General features: G+C 40.5%; 3 protein-coding genes across 6 annotated transcripts; 1 reads left to right on the top strand and 2 right to left on the bottom strand.

The window, feature by feature from the left end:
- The first annotated feature begins 23 nt into the window (after positions 1 to 23).
- LOC105276251 lies at positions 24 to 12,295 on the top strand. 3 transcript variants are annotated; one of them, XM_011333745.3, is made up of 4 exons: positions 24 to 78; positions 8,598 to 8,857; positions 8,952 to 9,071; positions 9,234 to 12,295. In XM_011333745.3, the coding sequence occupies exons 1-4, from the start codon at positions 43 to 45 to the stop codon at positions 9,844 to 9,846; spliced, it is 1,029 nt and encodes a 342-aa protein (XP_011332047.1). In that variant the 5' UTR covers positions 24 to 42; the 3' UTR covers positions 9,847 to 12,295. The 3 variants fall into 3 exon arrangements, with proteins under 3 accessions (XP_011332047.1, XP_019886228.1, XP_011332046.1); XM_020030669.2 differs by lacking the exon at positions 24 to 78 and adding an exon at positions 2,854 to 5,844; XM_011333744.3 differs by lacking the exon at positions 24 to 78 and adding an exon at positions 2,856 to 3,414.
- Positions 11,865 to 21,156, bottom strand: LOC105276245. The gene is made up of 14 exons (XM_026972318.1): positions 21,107 to 21,156; positions 20,964 to 21,015; positions 20,675 to 20,824; positions 20,411 to 20,600; positions 20,099 to 20,253; positions 19,545 to 19,832; positions 19,199 to 19,388; positions 18,794 to 19,031; positions 18,541 to 18,660; positions 17,216 to 17,295; positions 16,194 to 16,576; positions 14,679 to 14,854; positions 14,035 to 14,296; positions 11,865 to 13,230 (listed from the first exon to the last, which is right to left on the bottom strand). The coding sequence occupies exons 1-14, from the start codon at positions 21,154 to 21,156 to the stop codon at positions 13,141 to 13,143; spliced, it is 2,424 nt and encodes an 807-aa protein (XP_026828119.1). The 3' UTR covers positions 11,865 to 13,140.
- A 693-nt stretch (positions 21,157 to 21,849) lies between these two features.
- Positions 21,850 to 27,793, bottom strand: LOC105276247 (folliculin-interacting protein 1). 2 transcript variants are annotated; one of them, XM_026972539.1, is made up of 12 exons: positions 27,696 to 27,793; positions 26,689 to 26,893; positions 26,346 to 26,435; positions 26,127 to 26,206; positions 25,942 to 26,021; positions 25,560 to 25,679; positions 25,233 to 25,473; positions 24,792 to 25,112; positions 24,628 to 24,712; positions 23,172 to 24,511; positions 22,494 to 22,947; positions 21,850 to 22,404 (listed from the first exon to the last, which is right to left on the bottom strand). In XM_026972539.1, the coding sequence occupies exons 1-12, from the start codon at positions 27,791 to 27,793 to the stop codon at positions 22,192 to 22,194; spliced, it is 3,327 nt and encodes a 1,108-aa protein (XP_026828340.1). In that variant the 3' UTR covers positions 21,850 to 22,191. The 2 variants fall into 2 exon arrangements, with proteins under 2 accessions (XP_026828340.1, XP_026828341.1); XM_026972540.1 differs by having other exon boundaries at positions 26,689 to 27,032; positions 27,696 to 27,714.
- Between the last annotated feature and the right edge of the window lie 146 nt (positions 27,794 to 27,939).

Genomic DNA, 27,939 nt, shown 5'->3' with positions numbered 1-27,939 from the left:
AAATAATTTGATCGTTTGGTAGTCGTCGTTATTCGAGCCAGAATGCGGCGGAGACTCGCCTTTGTCCTGCCACTCGTGGTGAGTGCTTGCCCTCCCTCTCGCGATCGCGAGATCGCTATCTCTTATGTCGTTGTAATCTGTCGTTGCGCTTCTAATTGTAAGAGTTGTACTAATCAACGACACCATTTCATTAATGCGAATTAATCAAATGATCAAAGTGCCATCTTGTAGATGTTGTTCGATATATTATTATAATATGTTTCTGTCAGTTTATGTGCTATATACAACATATTGCATATATTGCGCACACAAAGATGTGAAAAGTGTCAACTGACGGATACGGGCAATGTCAGACAGATATATCGCATTCGGAATATGAATATATATATGATTTTATCAATTTCTTGACATGTAAGACTACATATACCACGATTGCATATCGTGAGAATTTACTTTCGTGATGACATTCTTTGACGCGATGACGAGGCGTTTCATCGCGTTCAAGACACAAAACTGTTGATTTGTACCGCGCGCGAAAGTAAATAGCGTGAGTAAATCTTTTAATTGTTGCACGTATCATTTGCGTATCATTTGCTTATCCTGCTACGCAATATGATATGATCGAGATGTAAAGCGGTTCAACAAAAAAGATATATATATTTTTTTATAGATTTTATAGATATCGATGCATTAATCAGATGCATAAATAGTAACTTGACAAGATAGTTTTTGAAAAAAATCTCTCCATTTTCTAGGAATAGTCTGATAGGAAATTTCTTTTCTCGATCTCTGCACGGCCAATCTGTCACGGAGAGAAAGAAATAGAGAAAGCGAGAAATTATTGCGAGAATAATCTGTATGAATATGTTTAAATAATTAAAATACGTTGTGGAGTATTTATCGTATACGTACACGTGTATCTTGAACCGTTTGGACAGTCCGAAAATTTCACTATCGAAAATCATGGTGAATGATGATACACGTACACGCAAACCGGCGCCTATCCACGTGGATGTGGTTTGTGTTCTCCTCCGCTCGTAAAAGTGAAAGCGCTGCGTCATAAGCGCGGCAAGCGAAGGAGAAAATACGCGGTAAGCTTGCTCGATCATCAGATCGAAGGCGTAACGCGGACTCGATGTATATTCCGCTGTATATTCGTTATCGATCAGAGTCTGAGATAGACAGGTTCGGTGTCTAAAAAAGAGAGGTAACACGAAAGGAGATTATGGTCAGAGCTGTCCCGTTTGAACGTTTGCTTCAAAGGGACGCGAATGGAGTACACTCCCACGCGCTTTCAACGAGATCGCGAGAACAATCTTGTTGTCGCTCTCAGCGGCTCTATCTGTAATGCTAGTACGACGTTTTTGACAAAAAGAAACGGAGGCGTCATGGTACGTGAAAACTCGATGCCATTCACTGTAACGCTAGGAAATAATGATTCCGCCGCGATCCTCGAGGAATCGTTGATTTCATTTATTTATCGCGCCACTTCTCCGATAAGATTTGCATCCATGCATCTCGTTGGCAAAAACGCTTTATACACTTTCTCGAAACGCGATCCGCCTGATATCTATTAAGTGAAAAAACATGTTCTCCATTCAGAGACGGATCTACAGATACGCGCGGTATGTCTTTCTTGGAAACATTCTTTCTTACAACGAGAGATTCCCTGAATGTCCAAATCCTTTAAAAAAGCACGTGTGGAATATAAAAAGTTATAAATTTAAATTGTCATTCAAAACATTTGTCAAATAATCTCGGACGATAGGAACAGACGACCATGTTCAGCTTTATTTCCAAGAATTGTAACATTATGTTTGCAGGATATTTTTTACAGGACTTTGGATTTATTGTGGAAACATTTGTGTAACATACGTTAAATGTGCTAAGAAAACGGAGAATACAAACGTTCCGCTATTCACAATTCTATGCACAATGTTCGTAGTAAAGTAACAATGTAAAGTGATGCATGTGACGAGACGCACGCGATTAGTCATCATTCGTCGCGATTCAACTGAAGGAAACGTAAGATTAATGGCGTTCGTTCTATTAGATGATGATCGGTAATGCGAACGATGATTACGGAACGATGATTGCTGGCCCGAAGATGACGCAAATACGCAAGATGACACAAAGCTGCAACGTTTCTTCCGGTTATTGTCGAGAACGCTGTATCGAGACGACGCGGACGCCGACGCAACGTGAGAAGTTGACGTAACGCTAAAGCTAAAAACTTTTTGAAAAGAATGCCATGTAAGAATGCCATACACACACGTACCAATTCATTTGGACTTGACGCAAATCTTAATGCGAATCGCGTACGTCGACGTTACATCGACAATAGACAATTGAAAATTTTACACGAATCGTACAACGATGAAATTATATTTAGTTATATATAATATCGTCGTAAAAGTTGATGCAATTACAATCTGTCATCCGCGTAAACGCCGTAAACGATATAGGATAGGATATAGGATAAATCGTCCGATAGAATCTCGGGAAAGTAAATCGATTAGATATGTATATATGAACGCGTTACGATGAAAAGTTTCGATAAAAGACGTTCCATCTTATATGGGCTGAATGATTCGCTGGTCTACGTCATTCACGAGAGGATCGCACCGTGGATCACCACGTGCGGTCGTGCAACGATTACGCATGCTTCAAGTTAATAATTCCAAGCTCGTCCTCTATGGAACATGCGCATCGCACGAATATGGAGTATTCTTGCGTGGCGCGATGGTGGGCGGGCGCGGCTCAGTCGTCAGGAAAAACGATCTCGAGTCTCCGAGACGGAGGGGGATGGTCGCGCGAGGGAAGGAGCGTAGATCCGTCGTACGGGCGGATCTGGAAATGCGGAGACACCGTCGCTTCTCAGTCATGGTGTCCCGTGCTGCCGGTCCGCTTCGACGGTATTGCGGCATTCGATGACGCAGCTTTGACATTGCCCTCTTCCGCTTTTCTTCAAGTAGACATCCGGTTGACTCGCGCGCGCGCGCGCGCTCGCGCGAGCACGAAAGTCGGTGCTTTTTACTTACTTCCTCTCCGCATCTTTAAATGTCGCGATATCGCGTTTCTCTCTCCTCAAAGAGTTTCTCAAATTTCTCAAGTGTGTATATCTCGTCTCCAGCTTTGGATTAAGAGGATATCCCCATCCGATTTTGGTTTCTCATCGTTGCGTCGAGAAATATCTTTACCAAGCGAACGACAGTGGGTAACTGCAATGTATGTAAATGAGCGACTTTTGTTCGAGAAATAAGGGAACGTTTCGGCTCGGCGAGCGTCGTGACTGCTGCAAGACGACGAAAAGGAAACCGTGGAGGAACGCTTGTCACAAGGTTGCACCGTACTTGGTGAAGCATCGGCACGACCATGATTTTGCGAACCTGTTTTTGCCTGAGTTTCTTCACGGTAGGATCTATATGGAGTATAGTTTTCTTAAATAAACCCTTGCGATGTAAACCCTTGTAAACCCGCACGTGCAGAATTAGTAATTAAAATCAAAACGAATCCGATAATCCGGAATTGAAATTCGTGGAGATGCATAGAGACGATAGTGTTATTGACTATTCCGTAAATACTCATAAAAGAAAAATACAAGTGTTTAGTTAGATGATATTGATAGTGAAATCCTTTTTGTAACTGAAAAGTTCGTTTCGTTGTTACAATAATGTACGTTCAAATTCGAGGAAAAAGTAAAAATAAAGCAACTAGTTTACGATCGTAAAAACACATGCTCTACCGTCATGCGCAACGTGACATGACGAAAGGCATTGATAAAACATGATGATCGGAGGATGTACTTGTGAAGAAGGCACCGGTTCTATTTCTACTGTGGGAGAAGAGTTCGATGCACGAGCGCGCGTAGCGTGAAGATCGCGTGAATAAAAGTATAACACACGGAGGAGGACATTATTTTCTGGTCGTGACCACTCGATTACTCGATTACTCGATTACTCGATTACTCGATACGGTATACGAGTTAAAATACACGTCGTAAATAATGATATAACCTTATTAATGTAAATTTAACAAATGGAATCGGCCCCGTTTCTATATCTGTTTCCAAAGCGCGATGTTATTACACATTTATACTGTAGCTAATTTTATCTTTTATAATTAATAAATATATCACTCGTTTAATATAACACGTATTTGAATGCAACAGCTACCGCATATTCATTGCCAAATACGTGGCGAGAAAATTTACGGAAAATTACGAGATAATTTACGAACTGTAAATTACCAACCTAGGAGAGCTATCGAGTTTTATGAGAATAAAACGGGATAACAACTATCGTATTTTTCATTGTACAATAAGGTAAACGTCCTAGTAATTGAACATGTACCAATGATTGAATAATTAATAATATGTTTGTGTTTATTACGATATGCGTATCAATAAATGAGACAAAATTATATATTTAATAGAAAATCTGACATTTCTTTTTATGAAAGTAAATTATAAAAAGATATAATTTGACTGTAACTCTCCGAAAACATTATTCATTTTGAATATTACAAGGACAGTCACATTTTTATTTAATTTCTTACCATCTTGAATAAGATGTAGTTTCTATAGTTTCGAATTATTTTTGAAAATTTTACACTACTTACATTATATAACATATATTGCTTTCTGTAGGTTTGAACGACCAAATAATATATTTAAAAATATTATTCTATTCAAACGTTTCTTTTTAATTATAAATAAATTAATATTCAATTAGGTACTAGTACAGTCAAAATGATAATGATCTATTGATTGAACATATGTTCAATCGAACATGTACAGAAGTATTTACATTCATGTCCGATTGATGGAACGAATATTTATTTTGCTAAAAATGTAATAGATTGTAGATAATTTAAAGACACGAAGAGTGAGAATTCTTACTTTTTAATCAAAGTAATTTAAATAAAGTTATTACAAATATATTTTTAAGTATATTAAGAAAATCACAGCGACAGCGTGGAGATAAATAATTACTCTAAAACATAACATAAAAAAATGATGTAAAGAAACGCAATGTAAAGAAAAAAGTTTCATATAAACGTTAGTCTTCTTAGTACTTCCATTAATTATAATTTATTAATAAAAATGTAAATTTGATCGTGCTTTCTTATTAGTTCAATTATTGGGACATTTACCTTAACATAGAATCGATGATAAAAAAAAACAAGGGGATATTTAAAATATCGACATTTGAAAAGAATCAAAAGATCGATTCTTGTGGCGTAGATAGATGCAAAATGTCGAGGGAGATTTGCGTAAAGGTAATTAATATCGCGCACTCCGAATATCAATTAATGCGCGTTCGTGCGAAGGCCGCGAAGCGCGTTCGTGCAACATTGACGTCCGTCGAATATCAAGCGTGACCGTAAACGAGATCGCGCATTACGCGATCTACGATTGTGATCCGTGATATTATACAATGGTGTACGGAGATGCGATGGGACCGCGCCAGATCGCCAGAACAAGATTATACTACCGACGATGACGCTGTCGCGCCTTCGCAAACTCTACGCACGTGTGATGCAGCCTCAGAGATTCCGAATTACACTTTATAATTGGTCTAATTGAATGAGTCGGGCGATAAAAATGTGTCACGGTTGATTTTTAATTAACTCGAACGAATCTCGAAAGTCATCAATCTAATTATACTCCATCGATGTCGCCAATTTCTCCAATGTGACTAATTATAATTCTAGATTACATTACGTGATTAAGCACGTGAGAACGATCCACGTGAAGCGTGGATGTTTCTAATGAGAGAGGAGATAGCGCGCGCGAGAGGATGCAGAACGGCGGAAGCGAGCGAAAGGAGCTCCCGTGCAAAGGTGAAATCACCGTGACCGACGGACAATGGACGGTGCAATGATAATTTAGCGGGTTAATCGCGCAACTTGGATGACCTCGTACAAAACTGCACGACACTCGGCCAACGCAACGGTGTCTCTTTAGGAATATGGAGATTGATGTATGGCGAGATAAACGCGTGCCAGATATTTCAAAACTTGCGAAAAGTGCGCTCTCGCGATCATGAATGAAATTTCTATCACTGTGTCGAGTCCTTGATACATACGCATAACGCAATTTATTCCACGTCTCGATTGTTTATAATCATTACTTGAGATTACAATCATTCATGGAACAACTCTTTCTGTGGCACAATCCCAGCGAAAGAATCATTGTTCTCGTCTAAAAATACCAAATTACTTTTTCAGCACAGATTGAGTCTCTCCATGAACTTGGAGAAAAAGACGAACAGATTGAATAAACTTTAATTAATTTTAATTAACCTATATTTACACGGTAATTGATTTCAGCGCAGTTAAAATCGTTTCTCCGTAAAATTGCTATAAACAATTGTGTACATAAAGTAATGAGTAACGTTACATTACGCGCATTCGTCAGGGTAGCACTCATCTTAATATCTTTTTGCGATATTTCGCATTTTTATGTCGTTGAGAAAGAGAAGCTTTCGCTTGGAAAGAAATTAATATCTGCCTAGGAACATTGTAATTTTGATAAAGACAAAAGAAGGAAAAGCGTCCACAATCTCGTTCGAGAACAAAAGCGAATGGTGGAAAGGAAAACTTTTCTTCAACCTACAACGTACAACGTGTATGAAAGCTATATTACTTGAGACGGTATTATATCATGAGGCATGCAAATTTTATTAATTTTTTTTGTTCGTTTTATTATTTAATCTCTGAAATTCCAAAAACTTGCACACTTGCAATGCTGAAAGACAAGAAGAACGGAGTACATCACTCTGCATGTTATATTCTTGAGAATGGAAAATTTGCGCGTCACAAGGATACCGACAACTGCAATTTCGAATCCGACCCTAACGATCATTTTTCAAGTTAGACTGCCTTGTAGCAATAACACTATAATAACGCGTGAACCAGTTTCAAGGATACTAAAGCAGTCTTGCGAGTGCGTGTTCTCCTCAACAAAGATATGCAGTAATACGTGATGTTAAGCATACATGCGATTTATGGGAAGGTCCAAGGTTGACTGTGGCATACCACAGGATAGGACGCCACGTCCTATCAAACGAAACTTTGCAAAGGAATCCAGTTAAATATCGCTTAAGGGAAATTTCATCTTTTCTTCTACAGCGCGTAGTAAATCTGCGAATAATTAAAAAAATTTTACATCTCGAATATACCTCGCGCGATCAGTAGACGTTTTTCATTGTTATTCTGTAAAATATTATCTTAGTACGGTATATTCCGAAATAATATGTTGTGCTACGCTCGGTCGTTCGGTCCGGCATCTCTTAATATGGAGCGGCGAGAGGCAGACTTCGTGGTCTTGGTCAGTCCCACGCAAAAGCCGCAATAGAAGGGATAAGTATCTCTTACGTGACCATCGTGTACGTGCGCGCAATGTTTTTCGCTGCAAACGATGCTACGATGAAAAACACTACGTGATTCTCCGCGTGATTGAAATTATCGTAACACTATAGCGTGTGCGTATTCCATCTAATAGACAGCAAATAGGGCTTCGATACGTTTCTTAGTAAATGGGAATTTTTCACAACTTTTATCAACTTTACCTTTAACTATCTCCGAACCGGACAGGCGTGAATGATGAATCGTCATACTAATCCAAAGAAGAATAACACGTGTGATCGCACGTGACGTAAAAGTTTCAAAAGTTGTATCTTTGCGTAAACCTTAATAACTGACGTACACCTATTGTTACACGTATTGTTTTCATCTGAAATTGTCATGTCAGAATAATAGGTAAGAGAATAAATTACGCTATAAAAAGCGCAGAAGAAGTTGCAATTATGCAAATTTGCTAACTATCGTGTTTGTCGGATATCTTTGAAGAATATTTTCCTGTAATCAAATCACTCTCGTGATTCTTTGCTACTCTTTGATTGCGAACAACCATGAGCTCAATAAAAATAATAAAAAAGTTAAGAGCATCTAGCGCGTAAGAGTGTAAAAAGCAACTTGTCAAGAGTGCTCGCATGCAATGCAAAAACAGAAATAAATATTTATAAAAGTTATTTCTTTAAATCCGTTAAAAAATGCACAGACTCACAGATCGTATCGTGATCGACTTTTAACTGTTGCAACTTTTTCAACTAAGACGCACGGCATACGCATGTAAACAACCAGAATAGCTCGAGAATTCTCGAGCGTTGTTGAATGTTGCAAAAATATGGCAAGATAAATAACGGACAGGTCCGAAGCCACGCTCGAAACGGAACGAATATCGTCTTTGAATCATATCGCCATAAATGGAGCGATTACCACCGACTGGTGCAGCGGAGTATGCGCTGCCACACCTATAAATAGCCGTGTAGAATGTAGAAGAAAAGAGACGAGTGACTAGTGTGAGAAACGAGAGAAGAAACTGACTAATCGTTCGAGTTTGTTGAAAAATAGCTTGCGTAACTAACTAGAAGTAGATGCTTCTTGCACCTTTGATGATTAGCATGAGTAATTGAGGTATGCATATGTGCTCCTGGATCGTATGTAAATGACTGGTTGATCTTATTCCCTTATTAAACTAATAATTACAGTAGCATCGTAGCAGTAATATGTGAATTTATAATATATTGCAGGTTTCAGCTCTGTGCCTGACTGCGGACGAAATAGAGGCCCAGAGAAGCGGCTGGAACCTAAATCCTAATACACAGTATCACATTCAGACTGATGAAGGTCCGGAGAGATACTTTCGTTTTCAAACGGCAAATGGCCAATATAGAAAGGAGAAGAGATTAGCCGACGGTACGGTGATTGGCACCGAAGGTTGGTTGGATCCTCTTGGATATTTGCGGCTAAAGGATTACATCGCTGATCACGAGGGATTTCGGATACTACGGTAATTTAAGTAGAAATAATCAACATCAATTAACATGTTCGGTAGTCCGATATTCATCCAGAATAACAGAACCGAATTGCCGGAATTCTTTTAGATCAAAGATGGTTTATGTTGGTAAGAATCGACCTATTCAGGACGCGGTGGCAGAAACGAAGAAGATTCCGGCGCAAACTGGAATCTTAGCGAGGCCGAGAAGGCCACCGAATCCCTTCAGGTAAAAAAGTACAATTAACGTTGAAAAATTCACTCTCTTATCGTAGCGTAGGTATATAAAAGAATATGTAATTTGTTAGAGACACTTATTTACTTACTAGTGTAAATGTGTAAGGTTTCTTTCGATAATAATCTATAAAAATATATCTACCATTCTTTACAGACGGCCAAGTTCTGCTGTCGTGCCGTTATCCGATAATGAAATCACTTCCGGGTATTATACCCCGACGACTATCAGACCACGACTGAATTATTCACCGATTTCAAGCAACGATTATTACTCGAATCGACCAGGCTACTCTTCAGCAGGATTGCAAAGTTTAAACAACTATCGCCGTCCTCAGGCGACTTACTACCGTGGATCTGTAGCTGGTCATCGGTCTCCGACTCGTATCCTCGAAACTCCCTACGATTCTACGATCGGAGGATCGTCCGTTAAGCCCAATTACCTATCTCCGATTTCTCGAAGCGATTCGACCGATTTCCCACCTTACGATGGCATTCACACTACGGCAAACGGTTTTCAGTACTATCTGAGAAAGCATTACCACGAGGAAGAACGAGGATCCGATGGTAATAATGTAGGCTCATTCGGCTACATCGACCCATTCGGTATCAGACGAGTGATTTATTACAAAACGGATCCGCTTACTGGCGGATTCCTCCACAAGAAGAACAATCGATACGTCGGCTTCAATGCAACGCCATACGATCCGCTTCCGCCCGATCTGACCAGGATACGCGCCTCGAGAGCCTCACGGACGATCGCCTCGTAACAGTTCCCTTCCGTTTGTTCATCCCTTGGCCACGTTCATTACAGTGCCGTTTATTTGCAAAGAGCACTTCATCATATCCCATATCGCGTCGACGCTGAATCTCCCCACGCTGAACGACCTCGGTTCGATTCGATGATCTTGACAGCGAACAGCTCGTCGAATCGAACTATTGCCCGCTATTAATGTTCTCTTAAGCTTCTAATTTCCGTTGGTTGCCGATTTTTCGGCAGTGATGGAAACGTGCAACGTTGAAACAAGAAAAGAAGAACGATCAGCAGAACAATTAGGTGAATAGAAATATCAGTATTCTGATTATTTCGAATTTTTCTCGAAATGAAGGATACTTGATATTTCTCAAAGTGTCACGATTGATGATTTCCTCTGATTTACGACTCCGTTGTGTGTCGTGAATGTTACTCCGCTGTCAGAGTATCATCCCCAAGATAATAGCAATACGAGTGTTGCGAAGAAGAAAAACCGAAAAAAACGAGTGCGGTAGTAAAAAGAGAGTTCCAGGATAAAAAAGAATAAAAAGTAAACACAATGAAGCAAGATGAATACAATGACTCTCCGTCATCGTGAACGGCTCGTGGCGGCTTGCGGAGTTGCGGCTTCCTGATTCATCGTTTTGCCTTTGTTCCGTATTATCGCGAGGAGATGATCGGATATCGCGAAGAGATGACTAGATGCCATGTTGGACTGTACCTAGTTTTCAGGGAAGCGCGGTGGGACTTCCTTGAAGAAAAGAAAATCATAGAACGCGTCGGACAATGTTCGCCAACTTTTCCAGTTGCGTCACTGATCTATGAAGCGTGCGAAGACCTCGCGGTCGCCATTGTTTCGCACATAAACTTGTTTCAGCATACAGGCTACATTTCCTCCGAAATAGTTTAGCAGACATTTATTTTCATCAAAGACGTAATTAAAGCATCGAATTTAATCGTTTAAGCGACATCGATTTATAAAATGAAAATTATGCAACTTTCTCTATATAAAATGATACATAGAGAATTATTTTTTTCGCTATTGGCGAATATTAAGCTACGACACGAGAGTCCCACCATGAGAATCAAAATAGAATGGCTGTCATTTTGGCGTGAGCGGATCCAACGTTACTCCCATTGCGCTATTTTGCTACGTGCTATATTTTTTTTATGCGCTTTACCAGCGAAATACGTCACGATCGTATGGGCTGATGATTTACGTCTGTAGAGTTACCATCTAGTACCAAATTGTATCTTACACTCTTGAATCTGCAAGGTAGCGATACGCGTCTTGTTATGTCCTGCAGAATTAACTCTCGACGTAAGTTGGATCCAAGATGTTTAGTAGCTAATGCTATCGCCTCAGCTGATGCTAATGTATAGTTTAATATCTAATACACGTCCAAATATACTCTTTACGTACTTACTCGCAAACTACCGCCGGAGGATATTCGCTCGTGCCAAATGACGAAGGAATCGCGTAGCCTTAGTTAATCATTAAGTTAAATCTTATTATGTCGCGACAATAATGCTGACTGTTAAGTAAAAACGGATACGCCGCGCACTTTCCGTTCTTTTATGACGATGAGAACCGTGCCGCTCCACGCACGTAGGATATCTATCGCAATTTTCGAATTAAATGCAGTTTTTTTACAAGCGATATTAATCTCTTAATTAATCAACATATTTGTTAAAGTTGAGGATATCTTTAATTTATTTTATACATGTGATAAATGCAATAGCAAACGAACGTCATACATGTGATAGCAGTTTACGAAGATCAGACAAATAAAAATCCATATGAGAAAGAAAGAGAGAGAGAGAGAGAGAGGGAGAGAGACGCGTATTTTTCGTAAACAAGATTATAAAAATGATTATGAAAATCCTTGAAGCTAAAATATCAAATACCTTGCTTCGCTTCGATAATTTGTTGATTACATCAAACAACAGAGTGGTTATATACATATGTATATATGTATATGACAATTATATTTCACTCTGTAAATTTATGTAAAATTTTATTCTCTTGCTTTACACATCAGCTGCTTTTACGTAATTATTTTTAAACGATATTATCTACAAAATGCTATTAAATGCTATTAAGTAAATATTGTATTGTAATATTTTTTCGATTAAAAACTGCAATGTTATTCTGCGTGACATATACGTATGGATATCGAATGTGAAACATTTCCACGACATGACGTAGATTGATCATGGAACGTTGTAGTAGCCAGCCAGCGTACCTACATCTAGAAGAACTCGTTCATCTGATTATTGTACCTCATTCAGAATTTCTCTGGCCTTGACGCGCTACCTCGTGAAAAGTTTCACCAGCTTGGAATGTAGTGTACGTTGTGTGTGTACGTGTGTTCTCTTTCTCACCTCTCCGAACATAAAGACTGACGCTCTTATAATTTTCTGTGTGTATACGAGACTAACAATAAAAACGCTTCGCTCCACGTTCAATACACGTACCTTCCTGTATCTTCTTTTTTTCCAACTAAGCGATTGCAAATCAATCGACAATTTCTCGACATTTGTATATGTGAGAATATGTATTCGCACGTTATGCATAGGCAAGAAGTCGAGAAGTCGATTATCCGAAGGAGAAATTTGGCTTCTAAAGTGTATATAAGGAGAATATTGTGGATGGTATGTTTCTCGACGTTCTATATTTGATAATAATAATAAATTATAACATGTATCTTTTTGCAAAAATGGAAAAGGGAAATTAGATTTTTTTATTTTACATATAGTACTACTATATGTATACAGAAGGTATAGAAAAAAAGAGAATAATGAGGAGAATTGTCACAAGCTCTCGCATATTAAAGAGAGAAATGTCCTCTATACGCAGCGACGTATAGAGGATTTACAAGAGTAGAAAAGTGATGCCACTATGAAGGAACATAGAAATGATCGCGAGTAAATTAGTTGGCTGGTAGGTGGTGACATTCTTCCCTATCGTGACACAAGGAGAAATGTCAGTTGCCGGTACTCGAAGAATATAATTAGGCGACTGGCGACGCTACGACGGAAAGAGAGACCAAGAGAGTGATTAATTATTAATGACGCATACGGAAATGCCAAGATCTCACGATGAGGAAGATTCGACGATGCAGAACAGAAGAACATAGTCAAATTTGTGTGTCAAGCGATGTCTCTTACTACAAATGTACATACAATGGAGAACGTAGTTGAGAGACGCGAGAAAATAACGTAACTTAACAACTTAATTGCTACTTCGTAATAACGATACAGTGTTGCGAATATGCTATATTGCTGGCGCGTCAACAGGTTCTCACTGCTAATACTTTCTGTTGTAGTCGTCCCGCCTGTCGACTTGTTGGCTCAATGGTTGCTGTGCCTTTTGCGCGGCTGCACGAGCTTCTTCCTCCTAAAATGCAAACGTATCGAATTTTTGTAAAGCATTCTCGCACATACGTTACTGTATCATGCACAACAAAATATATGATAATGTAATCGTAACGTATGATACGTAGTGTCAATTATCACGGTCTTATGGAGCAGTTTTAATTGAAGCGTGCAGAACTTTCAGTGCACGAATCCATCAATATCATGCTTCCTTATAGAAGAAGATTGTAAATAGTTTCGACGTAAGCGTAACAACAGAAGAAAACTGATGAATGCGATATATTTTGCTGATTATGACAACGAAAAAGATGCGAAAGGGAAAATCGCGTAGGGGAAATCCGATAGCGCAAGTAGCTGTCTCCTCCGTTCGCTTCGTGCTTTGCGCAAGTCATTCATACGATGTAGCAGGCTTTAGCCTTTGCATCGATACGGATCATGTTATTTCGCAAGTACGTTCGTAGTCTACAGATAAATGAATGGCTCTTCACGAATCCTTCTTGGAAACCATGACCTATGTTGGCTGTGGCGAAACAGAAGTCTTACCGTAAGATCGTGGAGAATGTTTCTCGCACAAAGGTGAACACGGCTGCGAACGAAGGTGCGAAGTAGCGATACGAGACCAAGGAAGAAGAGTCCAAGTGGGGATAATTGAGAATAGGAAACCGTGAATGGATCTTAATGTGCAATGCAGTACCATAAATTTCACGTATTGCTATTCGTGTATATCGCTACTTGTGCGGAATCGAGTATGACGCGGCAAACATGGGAGGAGTATCCCGAGAGAGGGATCGGATCGGGACGGAAGAAAGGTCATGGATATACGTACCTCTTGCTGACGGATGCCCGCGTAGATGAGGTCGAGGCCTTTCTGGATCTCCTCGCTAACGGGTGGTGGCGTGGGAATGTGATCGCCCTGCGCGTGAAAGCCAGTCTCATCGGCGGTATAGTGAATGGTGATCAGCTGTCCCTCGGGACTCGTGTACGAGAAGGTGCCTTGTTGCACGATCGCCTCCGCTCGCTCTTCACCTTCGCCAATGGTCTTGATGTAGCCGCTTTCTTCGGCAATGATGTTGTTGCCCGTTTCGTAACTATGGGATTCATATCGCCAGAGTGTTAAATAATCGATTGCGCAAACGTACGATTCAGAAAGCCGATCAATTCGCGTTATGTAACGTTAAAATGCATACTGGTCAAACTCGCACACACGAATACACACGAATTACATGTCTGTAACGGTTCAGTATCGCGTCGTCGATGCTTTTGATACCGGATTACGTGAAACTCACATATGACAAAGGTTTCAACGACATCACGTAATGATGTCAAGTATGAGAGAGACATGTTGAAATTATTGGCGAAATCTTTGCACGTATCGCATATAAAAGTAAAGTGAAACGACGAGAGATGTTATTTGTTACATTTTTAACAGTTATCTCTATTACAAAGCAGAATTAGAATTAAAAGACATACCTGGTCTTGTAAGTTCCGTCGTGCTCCTGTTGCTTGTTCCAGTGCAAGATCGGGATGGGCGTAGTGGATGTAGGTCGTCTGTTATCAGTCTGATGTTGTCCGTCATCCTGCTGATAGTTACGTCCGTGATAATTTGGATCTTGTGCCAATGCTAATCCCAAAATCGTTATTAACACCTGAAAAATGACGAACGTAATACATTCCTGGTTTGACTGGTAAATGTATAGATCGGCAAATGAATATTCCAAAGGCAACAACGCGGTCAGTACAATTAAGGACGAGCGTTATATCATGAGCTTTGGATTACGTCAGGGCATTTCCTTTCTAATCGACATCTTAAGACTAGACAGATTGGCGGATCAAATGATCGACGAGGGTAGACACGGAAGAGCATCGTACAAATTCCAAAGTGGATTTATCGGTTTCTCTGCTACAAAATCGAACGATGTGCTCTCTCAGGAGATGAGTGAAAGTGAAAAGCAAATGCCAACATGGGTCGTTTAACTCCTGACCCGCAAACTCGCAGTCTGGGATCGTCCCGTTTCATTCCAATCCGTCGCTAACCCCTCCTGTATTCTTTGATGCCGCGTTGCTCGTTCCGTTGCGACCCCCCCTCCCCCTCCCCCGTTTACATTTATCAATCTAATATCTCGTTAAAAATTATATATTTATTTTACTATACATTTTACGAGAGACTCATCTTAAAACCAAACTTTTCTAAATAACCTAATTTGTTTATATTATACATTACGTATAGAGAACGTTGCAAAGCAAAATCTGTGATGCGATACATATGCGATAGATGCGAGATGCGAATGAATGAATGCAAAATATGAAAAATTAAATACATGCATGTGTGCGTGTAAAGCCCCAGAATTGTAATCCTACGTAGTTGTTTCGTCACTTCAACGATGCATCTCGCGCATATAAATTAATAAATGCAAGATGTCGCAACATCATCGGAATGTGTGTCAACGCGACAATAGTGGCGATTTCTTAATATACATCAAGAATCATATCTTTGTATATTTGATATTACTTTTTTATTGGCAAACAATATCTTTCGTCAAATGATCGCTTTAATTATTTCGTCATTTGTTTTTCGTTTTTAGACTACTTCCTAGATATCAGATTCTGTCAAATTTGAACAATTGTTATAATATCATAATTACGATTAAGTTGACGATTAATACTTAATATTATTAATGTACTTAATAATTTTACACACTAATTAATATACACTCATTAATATACACTCGTCGCTTTTTCTTTCCTAAAGATAAAATAAATAAATTTTATACAAGAATGAATTAAATAAAAAAATAAGAAAACAGTAACTAACGTTATTCGGCTTTGATTAAGTGAATGCATATTCTTTTCAATGATTGCAATGCGATAAATATAAATCGTGAGTGAAGAAGTGAAGAAGCAGCGAAGAAAATGTATTATTCCTTCCCTCAATCCCAAAAAGTGCCGAGACGTGAAAATCGGAAGATGATCTTCTCAACTACTTACCACGTATTTCATCCTGATTCGCGACAGGTACACCTCAGGTAATAAGGACAGATCGATGTAAATGTGCGACAACAATGCAATAGCAAACGCACGAAGATAGTCGCAAACGAACGAGATCGACTGCGATCTCAGGAGAGGAAAGAAATCCCCTTTTATACCGACTCTCACTTTACCCCTACTCGAGAAGGCGATGGGCCTCGAAAGACGCTTGTATACTTTATGGCAAAGAGCCGACATATGTATCTGCTGAAGTAAGTGCGTGTGTGGGATTGTGTCGCTTCCTTCGTAAGCCATAGCATCGAGATCTCCCTGAAATCTTGGTACCAAGAAACACCTTGCTCCGATTATCTCATCGCCAGAGGCAAACTTACTTCTCCTCCTGGCTAAAACTTATCGCGAATTTTTCTCAATAGTTTATTAATTGAATACCATTTCCATTACGATATAGAAAAACACATAGTCGACTTGTTCCGTGGGAAAACTGTGGCACCAGGCTCCAGCGTGTGATGTAATATGTTTACGTCTGTATCGATACCACGGGGGTGCGAGGGGGAGAATCAGCGATATCTATGACATTAAAAATTTCACGAGACGAGTATTCGCTTGAAGTAATTACAGAGGTGGTTATCGTTTATTCGCTTAACGCGAATTACTACATTATATTCGTTACATGAAATATTTCTATGTAAATGCTGTATCATAAAATATATATTATGCGTATAATCTCACGTATATATATATAATAGATAGACAAAGATAAGTTAGGTGGGTGTAATAGTACTGAAACGCGAGTAGGGATTTCCTTGGTTATATTTCGCATCGTCATCGCAGATAATGTCTGTATACAAAAGTTTCGATACAGCTATCCGTACAGTCGTGGAGTGGGTGCAGATTCCTTTGGATCCATGTAGTTTCGCAGTTTCGCGGGTTATGAGACCAGCAAGACAATGGGCCAGGAACATATCCTAATATGCATACTTACATATGCATCAGAATGCGCGTAATAATCCCATCGCAACAACCCACGATCAACGACCTGGGACTTCGACCTGCGCTTCCGATTAGCGCAATGCGCTTGTTCTTGCGCATACTCTTGTCTCCTCTGAATCGTTCCCAAATTGGGAATAGTAAGTAAAATCCATCAATTTTAATTTACATTTATAGCAATGTTACATCTTATATAACGATATAATGCAATATGATATTGCTCGATCGCTCGATTATATCAATCGAGATTTTACTGCAAAGATAAAAATTCGTGAAAGTGGAGCCGATTGTATCAGTCACGTGAATAAGTTAATAATTGCAAGAATCATCGAGTCATCTGGTCATCCCGTCTTGTTTATTCTAAACAACTGTACATGCGCGCAATACATTAACATTGTAATAACATTGTTAATGTTACAGATTATACGAACATTGTTCGTATTAGGCAAATCACATGATTTCTTTTTTCGCGGAATTTAATTAATTGCAGAAATTGAACAAGTTTATGAACGTGCCCTTCTTTGATTCTCTCGCGATTTACCACTTTTACTGTTCGAAGGCGTATAAAGAAGACACCCCGTGATTATTACGTAAACGAATAGACGTGCTAACTACTTTCACGTAGACCCAGCGAGGAGAGCCGTTAACTTCCGACGCGACATAAAACTTGCATTCTTAGACGCCTAGAGGTGCGTCTCGGATATTATATATACGTACATATATTATACATGCATGTATATAATATAACATAGGTCGATGTTACAAGGCAGCTTTTCGCACGTATTACCTGACGAGCACACCTCTCGTGGAAAGACTGGCCGCGAATAAGCCGATCATCGATTACCGCAGAATGTCAACTCTGTGATGTAACGTTGTACCGCTTAATGCCAAGCGTTATCGTCGTTACATTCAATGACGAGTACGTTAATTGTAACATCTCATTATGTAACTATTGCTTTCTTATATGCAGCTTAATTAACCCATAAGTACACATTCATGTTGTACGAATACTATTGTAAAGTTTCTTTAATCCTCGATTTTTTATCGCATCTTTCACACGATATAATAGAAGAGTCGCTTGATATGCAAGAACATTTTATTATTAGCACAATGTACATGATCGGGACATCATAAATGCTTACATTTGCACATATTTGCTTATATTCGCGTGCTCCAATTTCTGTGAAAATATAAATATTAATATTACTATCATCTTTTGTGTGTGTATGGTATATGCACACAATATATCGCACATACCTGCACAATATAGGACATCGCACTTATAATCTTTCTATTTATGATGCGGAACAAGGCTGTTGTGACGACACTAAAAATATTAGATGACTATCAATTATATCACTCAAAGTAAGAAATATTATCTAGTAGAAAAATTGATAAAGATGTACTTTTGTAAGTGTTGGCAGGGGAGCACGAGGCGGAACAAGATGATAATGGAACAAGTGTCCCTGGCGGAATATAACTGACAAAAATGCATAATCTTATTGTATAAGTCGTTAGTTACTAATTTGATGAGGCAACTCAACAAGAAATGTAGTCAACAATTGTGTATGACTCAGAGTTTGAAATGGACAATCAATGATCGGTATTATTACCTAAGATTGTACGTGGTACAATCTTCCATGGTATTAACGGGTGGATAGTAAGTACTGACAGTCCATGGTTTCTCAACTCGATCCGCTGGCTCTACGGGTTGGTAACTTAGCCGCATCGTGGTCTCAGATTCCATCGAAACATCCGATGACTGGTACTTGCGTACGGGCGCGAACGATTTAATAGGTAATAGACATTCGTGATCGTTTGGTACGTAAGACAATTTTTGAATCGTGCAGGCTGCAATCATCACATATCAAAAATGATCAATTAAACGGCATAATCGTGTAGCTTTTACAAACTTTTGGATAACAAAGAAATTACGCTTGCCAAAGTATGCAACAAAAACACAATGTGTGAATGTGTTCTAGATAGAGTTTTTCTCTCATAGAGAGCAACATGCTCACATTCTAACGGCAAGGGCGAGAAAGTAAGATTGTTCTCCGGTCGAAGCTCTGTCGCTGGTAGCACTCGCTTCCAGGTGTAATCGTGCTTCTGCGTAGTTTCATCCTGTATCGGGCCTCTACCTAACAACTGTCTGTCGCAAGGTGTAATGGGCATTTCTGGTTTGACGCACCAATTCCCCAGGAAGCTCAACTGTAACGGAAATAACGACGAAAATATTGATCGAAGATGTTTAATAGAGAGAGAGAGAGAGAGGGGGGATAAAAGATTCTCTCAACTGGAATTAACGTATGATTTGATTTTCGAATCAAATTTATCGCGCAAAGATACGATTTCGTGTCTGCTCACTCGATTGACGGTGTCATGGGAGAGTGGACATGGTGAAAAAAGTATATTGCCAGGCTGGTGAATGGGATCCGGCGGCTTGTCACCACCGCATCCGAAATAGCTGAGTCGGTACGTGGTATCGTCGTTGAAGCAGCAATCAGCGTTCAGCAAGTTGTCTGTCTCCTGTCGGCTAAAGGGTTCGCGAGGCTTTTCACAATGAGGCCAGTAGCTCAGTTTATAAGTAGTACATCCATCCATCGGCGTGACTGGACGACAATATTCCCTCTTTTGACTCCATGGTTGTTCCTCCTAAGCACACAAGTGAATAACGAGTGAAAATAATGTTATATCCGATATATATCGGTATATTTATTCGTTATAAAAATTAAGTCATGTTTAAATTTGATCTTTCGTTGCCATTCACTCATTCATCATCAAATTTTCGTGAAAATATTTTTTAATGTGTGATAAAAATTTTTCACTAAAGATATAAAACATAAAACCCAGAAAATGTATAAAAAGTGTAAATGTAAAAAAACAAGTTTGAAGGAAGTTTCACTGTTTGTGTAACTCACTTTTACAGAGTTTTCGTTGGGCCAATAACTAAGCTTATACGTCGTACAACCTTCCATCGGTACATCCGATTTGACATATTTTCTAAGGGGTGCGTAAGAGGATACCGGAAGCAAGCAAGAAGAATTGTAGTAGCTTGACCGATACGTCGTATCGCCTGTTTTATACATTATTAATTGGTTAACAATATTAAGCAGATGTTGTCACAATTATTATGAGAGATTCAGTCTGTCTGAAAACTGAAAGCTAGTAAATTACAATAGTATAGAATAAAAAAGTATTATTCTTATGTAGCGACAGAGCGATAGAGATACCAGACAAAGCAGCACAGGGAGGATACAAATTATTCCGTGCTTTGAAAGGTTCAGAGCGTTTCATGCACTTCCACGAATAATCGTGCTTGTGCGTCGTGAGATCTTCTATCGGACCTCTACCTAACCACTGCCTGTCGCAGGGTGTTATTGGTGGATCTGGTTTTACGCACCAGTTACCATAGTAGCTCATCTGAAATAGTGATAAAATTGCGTCCATTGATTAACTAACGTAACAAATGTCAAAATGCCGTCGTATGTAAATGCCTTGTGTGTTGTTTCGTCGGACATTGGTGCGTCACTGTACGTCAGATTATCTTCGGGACGAATCGGTTCGGCCATGGTGCCCGGACCTTCCCAGTAGGAGAGACGATACGTTGTATCTTTATCCATCGGTACACCCGATTTCCAATAATACTAAGAAAATGAAAGGAAATGAAATCTTTGCGGCAATTCAACAAAAATATATTTCTCGGATACTATACGGATACTATAATGAAATTAAGCGTTATAATTACGAATAGCCAGGAAAACCATTGCTTGACGAATTACTTACGTGAATGGGCGCAAAGGATTTTGGTATTTCCGGTTGAACATATTTCTGTAAAAGTTATTTTTCTAATAAATTCCAACTAATAAATAAGCGAATAAAATGAATGCAATAATGTGCTGTGTGAGACGTTGAGACATGTCACTCACGTAACACGTGGGCTGCGGTGCACAGCAACAGCAGCAACTGCAGCATGCATCATGGCCCAACTGAAATACGTTATCTTAATTTAGGAAAAGCCAACGATATAGATAAAATGGAAAAGAAGACATTAAATACAATTATTTAAGTATTATATTTGTAAAGAAATCTCGCGTTCCTCGTGTGACATCAACGCTCACCCGAATTTTATTTTTCGCTTCAATAATCGATCGCTGCGGTATTTGCTTAGGCCTACGGTGATAAAGTTAATAAGTAATTAAAGAAAGAAGACTCTTCGTGAAGACACGAGTAAGAGATTTTGGATATGAAAAGTATCTGTAATATCGAAACTAAAATTCAATTAACGAGTTATTGCGATGTCAGCTCACGGATCACGGGGACAAATCTCCATGATTTTTGCAAGAGTACGTTGATGCTTTGCTTCAAATATCGTAGAGGTACTACAGTAGAGGGATTTAATTAGACCATCATAATTTTTCAAGATTTAGGCATTTAGATATTTAGGCAATGGCAATAAAAAAGCGATCGAGGGGCGTGACGTTGTTCATTGTCATTAGTTATCGCCTCGAGAGTCGAGACACCGCTGAGATTTACAGGTGACGGAAAACGGATAAATTCGCTTTGTTAAAATTTGTCTCTTTGGATGTATAATGTAATCCACGTGTGATCAGTACTATCAGTAATCAAGGTTCCAATATGAGACTATGAGAAGAATGAAGAAGACTAAAAGGATAATAAAAAAGGGCGGTTATTCCGAATTTTATTAATCAAGTGTACAACGTCAAGCTCGTACGAGTCGTGTAAAAAATTCGATACAAGTAATATGTATTACATTAGTGAGAATCAATCGCCGATTTGGAGCTATGCAAGAGCTGTGTAATGACAGGATATTGGGAAAGAGACATAGCTAAACACGCGAATAAAATTATATTCTGTAAGTTTTTCAAGATGATATACGGTTTATGTTTAGACACATCTTATGTACTCTGCGAGCAATCAAATTCTTCTAATCCTAATCCTAACATTGACTCTCAAGTGTTTGCATCAAATCAGTTAAATGTATCGAGGAAATTCAAGTTAGGACAAGGCCAAATCGTTGTGCTATTTCCGGCGAATGAGTGGTCGCGACTGCGAGTAAAAGTGGTATGTCGGCTGCATCGAGATCGAGAGCATTGGTCAAGTTGTTCACGTTGGCGTCGCATTCTTCCACGGACATCATCATCTCTGCTAGTACTTCGCTTCGCAACCATAATTCCCTTAGTTTTGCTTCCAAAATAGCTATACACTGAAACAGTTCAGTTTCGGATTAAGAAACACTAGCTCGTTCTGAGAGAGAGAGAGATAAGGTTGTCAAGTTGACAAAAGAGAGCTCACATGAGTAGGGGAGTGGTATTTACGCCATACATAGGCGAAGCATTCCAACATGTTGGACACCAGACGCGACATTCCAACTGGCAAGGGAGAACTTTGGCAAGGTGCATTATTCGACAAGATTCCAACGTGGCACGTGTCTAGATCGGCCAGCACGCAAAGTGCTTCCGCGACTGGTTGATCAATCGTCGGCAATCGAGCGCTTGCTACGACCTCCTCCCGCATGCACGACCACCACTTCTCGTCCGGCTCGGTTTCATTGTCTTTTTCGTTTTCCGAAGGTTTCTTCCTTTTTCTCCTTTTCTTTCTCTTGGTAATGCCCTGTAACACCAAACCCCACGTGTAGCCCGCGTCGCAAATGTTGCCTTCGTCGTTCGTTATCCTGTTTTGCAGAAGGGTTTTCGTGAACCCTATCTGCTCGGCCCAAGTAGATTTGCTCGCTGAGATCTTTCTCGACCTGCAACGATATATTATTGTCAACGATAATATTTGTCATTAAAGCAAAACGATGCGAATGCTCTTAGAAAGTTTAACAAGTTTTCTTTTTGCAAGATTAGTTTTAATGGGTCTCGAGTGGACAGTTGAGAGATTCGTTTCGCAAAACATTGAAACATTAATCTTTGTTTAATCCTGCAAAACCTCTTTTGACTCGATGTTACCTTGCATCGGCAATATACTAACTGTGGCATTGGTAACTCCACCACGCTGCTGGCCTCCATCAGAGCTTCAAGGCTGTTTGATCGCGTCAATTCCACGTTTCTACCTCCCTCGGAATTTCCGCAGGTGCGCAACACCTCGGTCGCGTTTGTCGGTGTTTCCAATACCTGCTTGCTACCGTCATAATCCTGCGAAGCAGCGTATCCTTGACCATTGCACTTGAGGCAGAAGCCTATAGATCTGCCGTCCGTGGCGGACGCTGCTCCTGGGGGTGGTTGTATACCCTTTGACGATTCGGGAAAGTTTCGTTGGATGATCTTCCTGAGAACGCCTTCCGGAAGTTGCGCGGACGTACTCGGCACTCTCGTAAAGATATAAGAACATTGACAGTTGTTACCCAGCCGCGGTCTCGACGGTAATTTCGTAGATTTATCTTCACCTCCGAGAGTAAAGAAAACCTGCGATTCCTTGAATTCATCAAGGAATCCGTGATCCGCGTCAAACGGTAATTGCGATTTGTTGTAATTAAGCGTTTTAAGCGGGTCGATAGGATCGCTCCGCAGTCGACGATGTTCGGACTTGCCGGTCGCGAGGCTCTCTTCGATACCGTGCGCATCCAGTTTTTTCTCCAAGTTTTGCAACGGATCCTCCGAATGATCTCGCGGCTTCGGCGCCTTCGGCGTGATGCTCTTTCGCGATTCAATTTCGCCAACGATTATTTTCACTCTGCTCCGCGTGAAACTCTCCTGCTTGTCTTTCGCCAATCGGGCATCCTGCACCGATTCGTATTTTTCGCTCACGCGATTCTCGGATAATGGAAACTCTTTCACTGGAAACTTCAAGTCCGCTAACGCCTCGGTCGATTTCGTCATGAACGCGTCGAGATCGGATTTTACGGTGTCGCTACGCTTGAAGGGGCTGATCGATCGCGAGATCCTTGGCCGTTCTTCCGAATATCGCGGCGCGTTAACGTCGTTGATCGCAGGATCGCCGGACGAGCGTATCGGCTTGCGCGATGGTGGAACGCGCGATCTCTGGATCAAGGTATCGCGATCGTTCAACGTGCACGCTGGCCTCCTATTGCTAAACAAGTACGGTCGTTTGCTGCGCGCTTGTTCCAACAGATTCGTCGCCTGCTGCACATCTTGCTGCGACAGACAACGATATTCTCGGCATTTCCGTATCGCTCCGCTGCGGATAAAGTAGGATAGAAACGACAGGACGGAATTAATTAGATCGCTCTTCCGAGAGTCGCCCGTGACGACGGTATGCACCACTTTGAGGGGATTGCCTAGTGCGCCATACAGATCACCAAGCTGTGCCCACAATGGATTACAAGAGTACCAGCTGCCCAATTTCTCAATCTAAAAATCAAAATAAGATCTTTATGTATCGTTTATCATTAGTTAATCTCGGTAATTGTACAATAATTGTGCAGTATTATTTATTGATTCTGGTAAAATCGATTTTCGAAACTCACCATTTGCCGATCACGCGGGGATAGCACGGTGTACACCCAACCGAGATGATGCGTTAACACGGCAGTCACGACGGTGCTGAGAAAACTGAAACAGCGATAGTGAAATGTGGGACGTTTGTTGAGCGTCTCTCTCTCTCTCTCTCTCTCTCGAAATGTATACTCACAAATTTGTGGACTTTGTGTCGAGCTCGTCGAACAAATGATACATCTGCTGCAAACCGCGATACAAGAGCGATACGTTAGTCTTCTCCTTCATCATCGCGGAGTTGAGTAAAACGTCGTGCCACAACAAAGGAGCGCGGATACCGGTATCGGAATTAACGTCGAAAAGTATGCGCAACAACGAAATGACAAATCGTGACGTTCCTCTGGACAATCTATCAGCCAGCTGCATCCCGTTGCTAGCCTCGATGCAAAAATATCGTATTCGATCTAGCATTCCTTCCAAGAGAGCCATGTGTTCCAAAAGACGCGTCTCTAACTGACTAGAAATTATCAATATTTTTCATCTAGCAATCGTTTAATTTTCCGAATTACCAATGTTTTCCTTTCCATTATTTTGTAATACGTTTTCGTAAAAATTAAATTAAAAATACGTGGCATACCTCTCGTGGCCTTGAGCCAGCCGCACTAACATGGTTAAACCGAGTCTGGTTTTGTGACGCTTCGCGTGTCCATCGCGTCCGTCGGTCCCGTTTTCACTGCAGTGCTGCATCCCGAAGACGTCCCGAAGATCGTCCGAGTCCGATCGGCCGAGCGAAGTCGAGACCGCCCTCAACCATCTTCTGCGTAAGCTGGTTAGACTGCCAATGCCGGACGATCCGTTACTCTCCAACGATTGCGAACCTGGACCAGCATCACGTTACAATGCGGTGATGATGGCGCGCCTTTTTCGGCGACAAATCGCTCTAATCGCTTCCGCAGGAACTTACTGCCCATCGGCGGAGCTACGTCTATGTCCCAACTGCTGCCGATACTCGAGCACGTCGAACTTTTCCGTGCACCACCGTGCGAGTCATTACCGGACAGATTACCGGAACTCGGTCGCGAGACTGCAATGGAAACCTAATCAAGATTTATTCCACCGCTATTTTCCGCAACCCTTTCAACTTGAATATCGAGTTTAAACGATTTCCCTTCTTCTTGGAACAAATGATTACTACTACAAGATGTTTCGCATGAAAAATGGATAGTGTTGAAAGGACTAATTCTTATTGTTACATTCTACATGTTGTATTCTATTTCTACATTTCGAACCGATGAGCTCGCTCCTTAGAGGACTAAAGAGTAACGATAACTTACGGTTATACTTACAAATAGATGGTCCGCTAACGTTACTAGAGGCAGAATCTACATGCATCGATCGTCCTAATCCTTCGTCGGAGACTCTTTCACTGTAACGTAACGAAATGACGGGACAAGACAATATCTACATTTTTGTTTTCCTCTTTTGGTTCATGTTGAAGAGATAATCACGGATAACGAGGAGCAGTTCTTACCTGGGTTTGCACGTGTTATGTTCCGTCGCTGGAAAAATTTTGGTGCACATGATGCATGGCGGGGAACTCATTGAATGAACCTTAAAATTTAAAAAGAATATGTTATACGTTATATCAGTTATATATGGGCAAATGGCATGAATATCTTACACGCACACGTACTCGAATTCGTACTCTCTGAAAAGAAAGACTGCAAAAAACAATTGTTTTGAGATTTACCTTGAACGACGATCCTCTGTACGTCATCGCCACGGTGCCAAACACCATTTCACTCAGCAAGTTTACGTCATCCTCGATCGTTTTATCTCGCTAAAAATTTTAAACGCTCTCGGTTAGCGATATCCAATATTTATAGATGGAAAATGTAAGCGCGAAATAATTATAGTGATAATTTTGTTGAAAAGAATTCTATACAATGAAAGATACGTAACATGTTTACACATGGAAAAATCCCGTTTGCAATATGCAAGAAAATAATTGATTACGATATATACGAGTAATACACTTATACACGCGTAATCACGCGATACGGAAAACAGAAGATTTGCATGCGTTTAATTACCTCGAAATCGCGAGCAGTCTTTATGTTGAATGAAGTCTTGCAGTTTTCTTCCCCATTGTCATTCACCGCCGTCCATATAGTTTTATTCTTACTTTGGTACTTTTGCACGGTCGTCGAATCAAATAGAAGTTTTCTACCGCGCCATTCGCATTCCCGAAATAACAAAATTCGCACTTGATCCGTTCCGAGACGTAACACATAATCTCTACAATGATATATATCACAGAACGCACATTTTTAATTGAAAGCTCTTTTATTTGCTTGCGCGTGCATTACGAATAATTTTCAATTACACGCAGTGCATGTAAACAGTGTAAACGATGTAAGTGTGTAACTGCACAGAGCTTCAAGACACAAAATTTCATAGATGACATAGATTCTTTTATTCGTGTCTCGTCCAATTACGTCACGTCGAGTTTCTTACAACTAATATCTTGTAAGCTCCATACATTTTGCACGTATGCAGCGTAAAAATAAAAGAAAAATAGCATATAAATTGTGACGAAGCGGTCGCGTCTCTTCGAACGCGAGGAGAGAGAGACGCGCGGCACGAGAGACGTCAGACGTCGCGTTGGTAAAACAGCCGTGAGCCGGCAGCCGCCGCGATCAATCGTGGTACAGTCGCAGACGCAAGAGAATGGAGTCGAGTAATCACATTGCCAAGCAGGTTAGAAAGCAGTTCGAGCATCGGCAAACCCATCTTGCAAATCCGACAATCTTTTCAACACGATCTCGACGTTTCTGTCTCGGTGATAGAAAAAGAAGAATGAAAGAAAAATATATTCTACTCCGCCTTACGCCGTAAAGTTCCATTCGTTTCTCCAGCGCGAACACAAATTGGCATTTGGCGATAGAGAAAAGATCGACGCGTAATCGATACGATCGAGGCAATATCGCGATAATGGTGGATGCTGCGCCAGCCGCTCGACGGGTGGCAAAACGCGCGGCGACGTGGACCGAATATACGCAAGTCTGACATGGAGCCGCGCGCGATCTCTCTCGCTCACCCATCATTCTCAGCTGTTCGCGCACTGGACACCAAGTTCTCGGCACTGTCGCGCGGACTGCTCCTCCTCGCAGGCAGGAGTTTATCGAGCAACGGCATTATTAAGCCACGGGGCCCCCGTCGTCTATAGTTACCGCATCGTAACGCCGAACTCGTGTCTCGCGCGGTCTATCATGTCACGCGGTACTGCACCATACATGTTCGCGCGGATATATGTTAACTGTAAATAAAGTCACGTGCAGAAC

Source organism: Ooceraea biroi, chromosome 9 (genome assembly GCF_003672135.1).
Source record: "Ooceraea biroi isolate clonal line C1 chromosome 9, Obir_v5.4, whole genome shotgun sequence".
Taxonomy (NCBI): domain Eukaryota; kingdom Metazoa; phylum Arthropoda; class Insecta; order Hymenoptera; family Formicidae; genus Ooceraea; species Ooceraea biroi.
Note: the sequence above shows the minus strand (reverse complement) of the source record. Positions and strands in the feature narration are given on the sequence as shown.

Coding starts and splice junctions, on each gene's coding strand:
- LOC105276251 (XM_020030669.2), top strand. CDS start 5,764: ATGTTTCTAATGAGAGAGGAGATAGCGCGCGCGAGAGGATGCAGAACG. Junction 5,845..8,597: donor AAAGGAGCTCCCGTGCAAAG/GTGAAATCACCG, acceptor AATATATTGCAG/GTTTCAGCTCTGTGCCTGAC. Junction 8,858..8,951: donor GAGGGATTTCGGATACTACG/GTAATTTAAGTA, acceptor GAATTCTTTTAG/ATCAAAGATGGTTTATGTTG.
- LOC105276245 (XM_026972318.1), bottom strand. CDS start 21,156: ATGCATGCTGCAGTTGCTGCTGTTGCTGTGCACCGCAGCCCACGTGTT. Junction 20,601..20,674: donor CCGACGAAACAACACACAAG/GCATTTACATAC, acceptor TCACTATTTCAG/ATGAGCTACTATGGTAACTG. Junction 16,577..17,215: donor TCCCAGGTCGTTGATCGTGG/GTTGTTGCGATG, acceptor GATAAGTTTTAG/CCAGGAGGAGAAGTAAGTTT.
- LOC105276247 (XM_026972539.1), bottom strand. CDS start 27,793: ATGCCGTTGCTCGATAAACTCCTGCCTGCGAGGAGGAGCAGTCCGCGC. Junction 26,436..26,688: donor AGACTGCTCGCGATTTCGAG/GTAATTAAACGC, acceptor TAAAATTTTTAG/CGAGATAAAACGATCGAGGA. Junction 26,207..26,345: donor ACAGAGGATCGTCGTTCAAG/GTAAATCTCAAA, acceptor TTAAATTTTAAG/GTTCATTCAATGAGTTCCCC.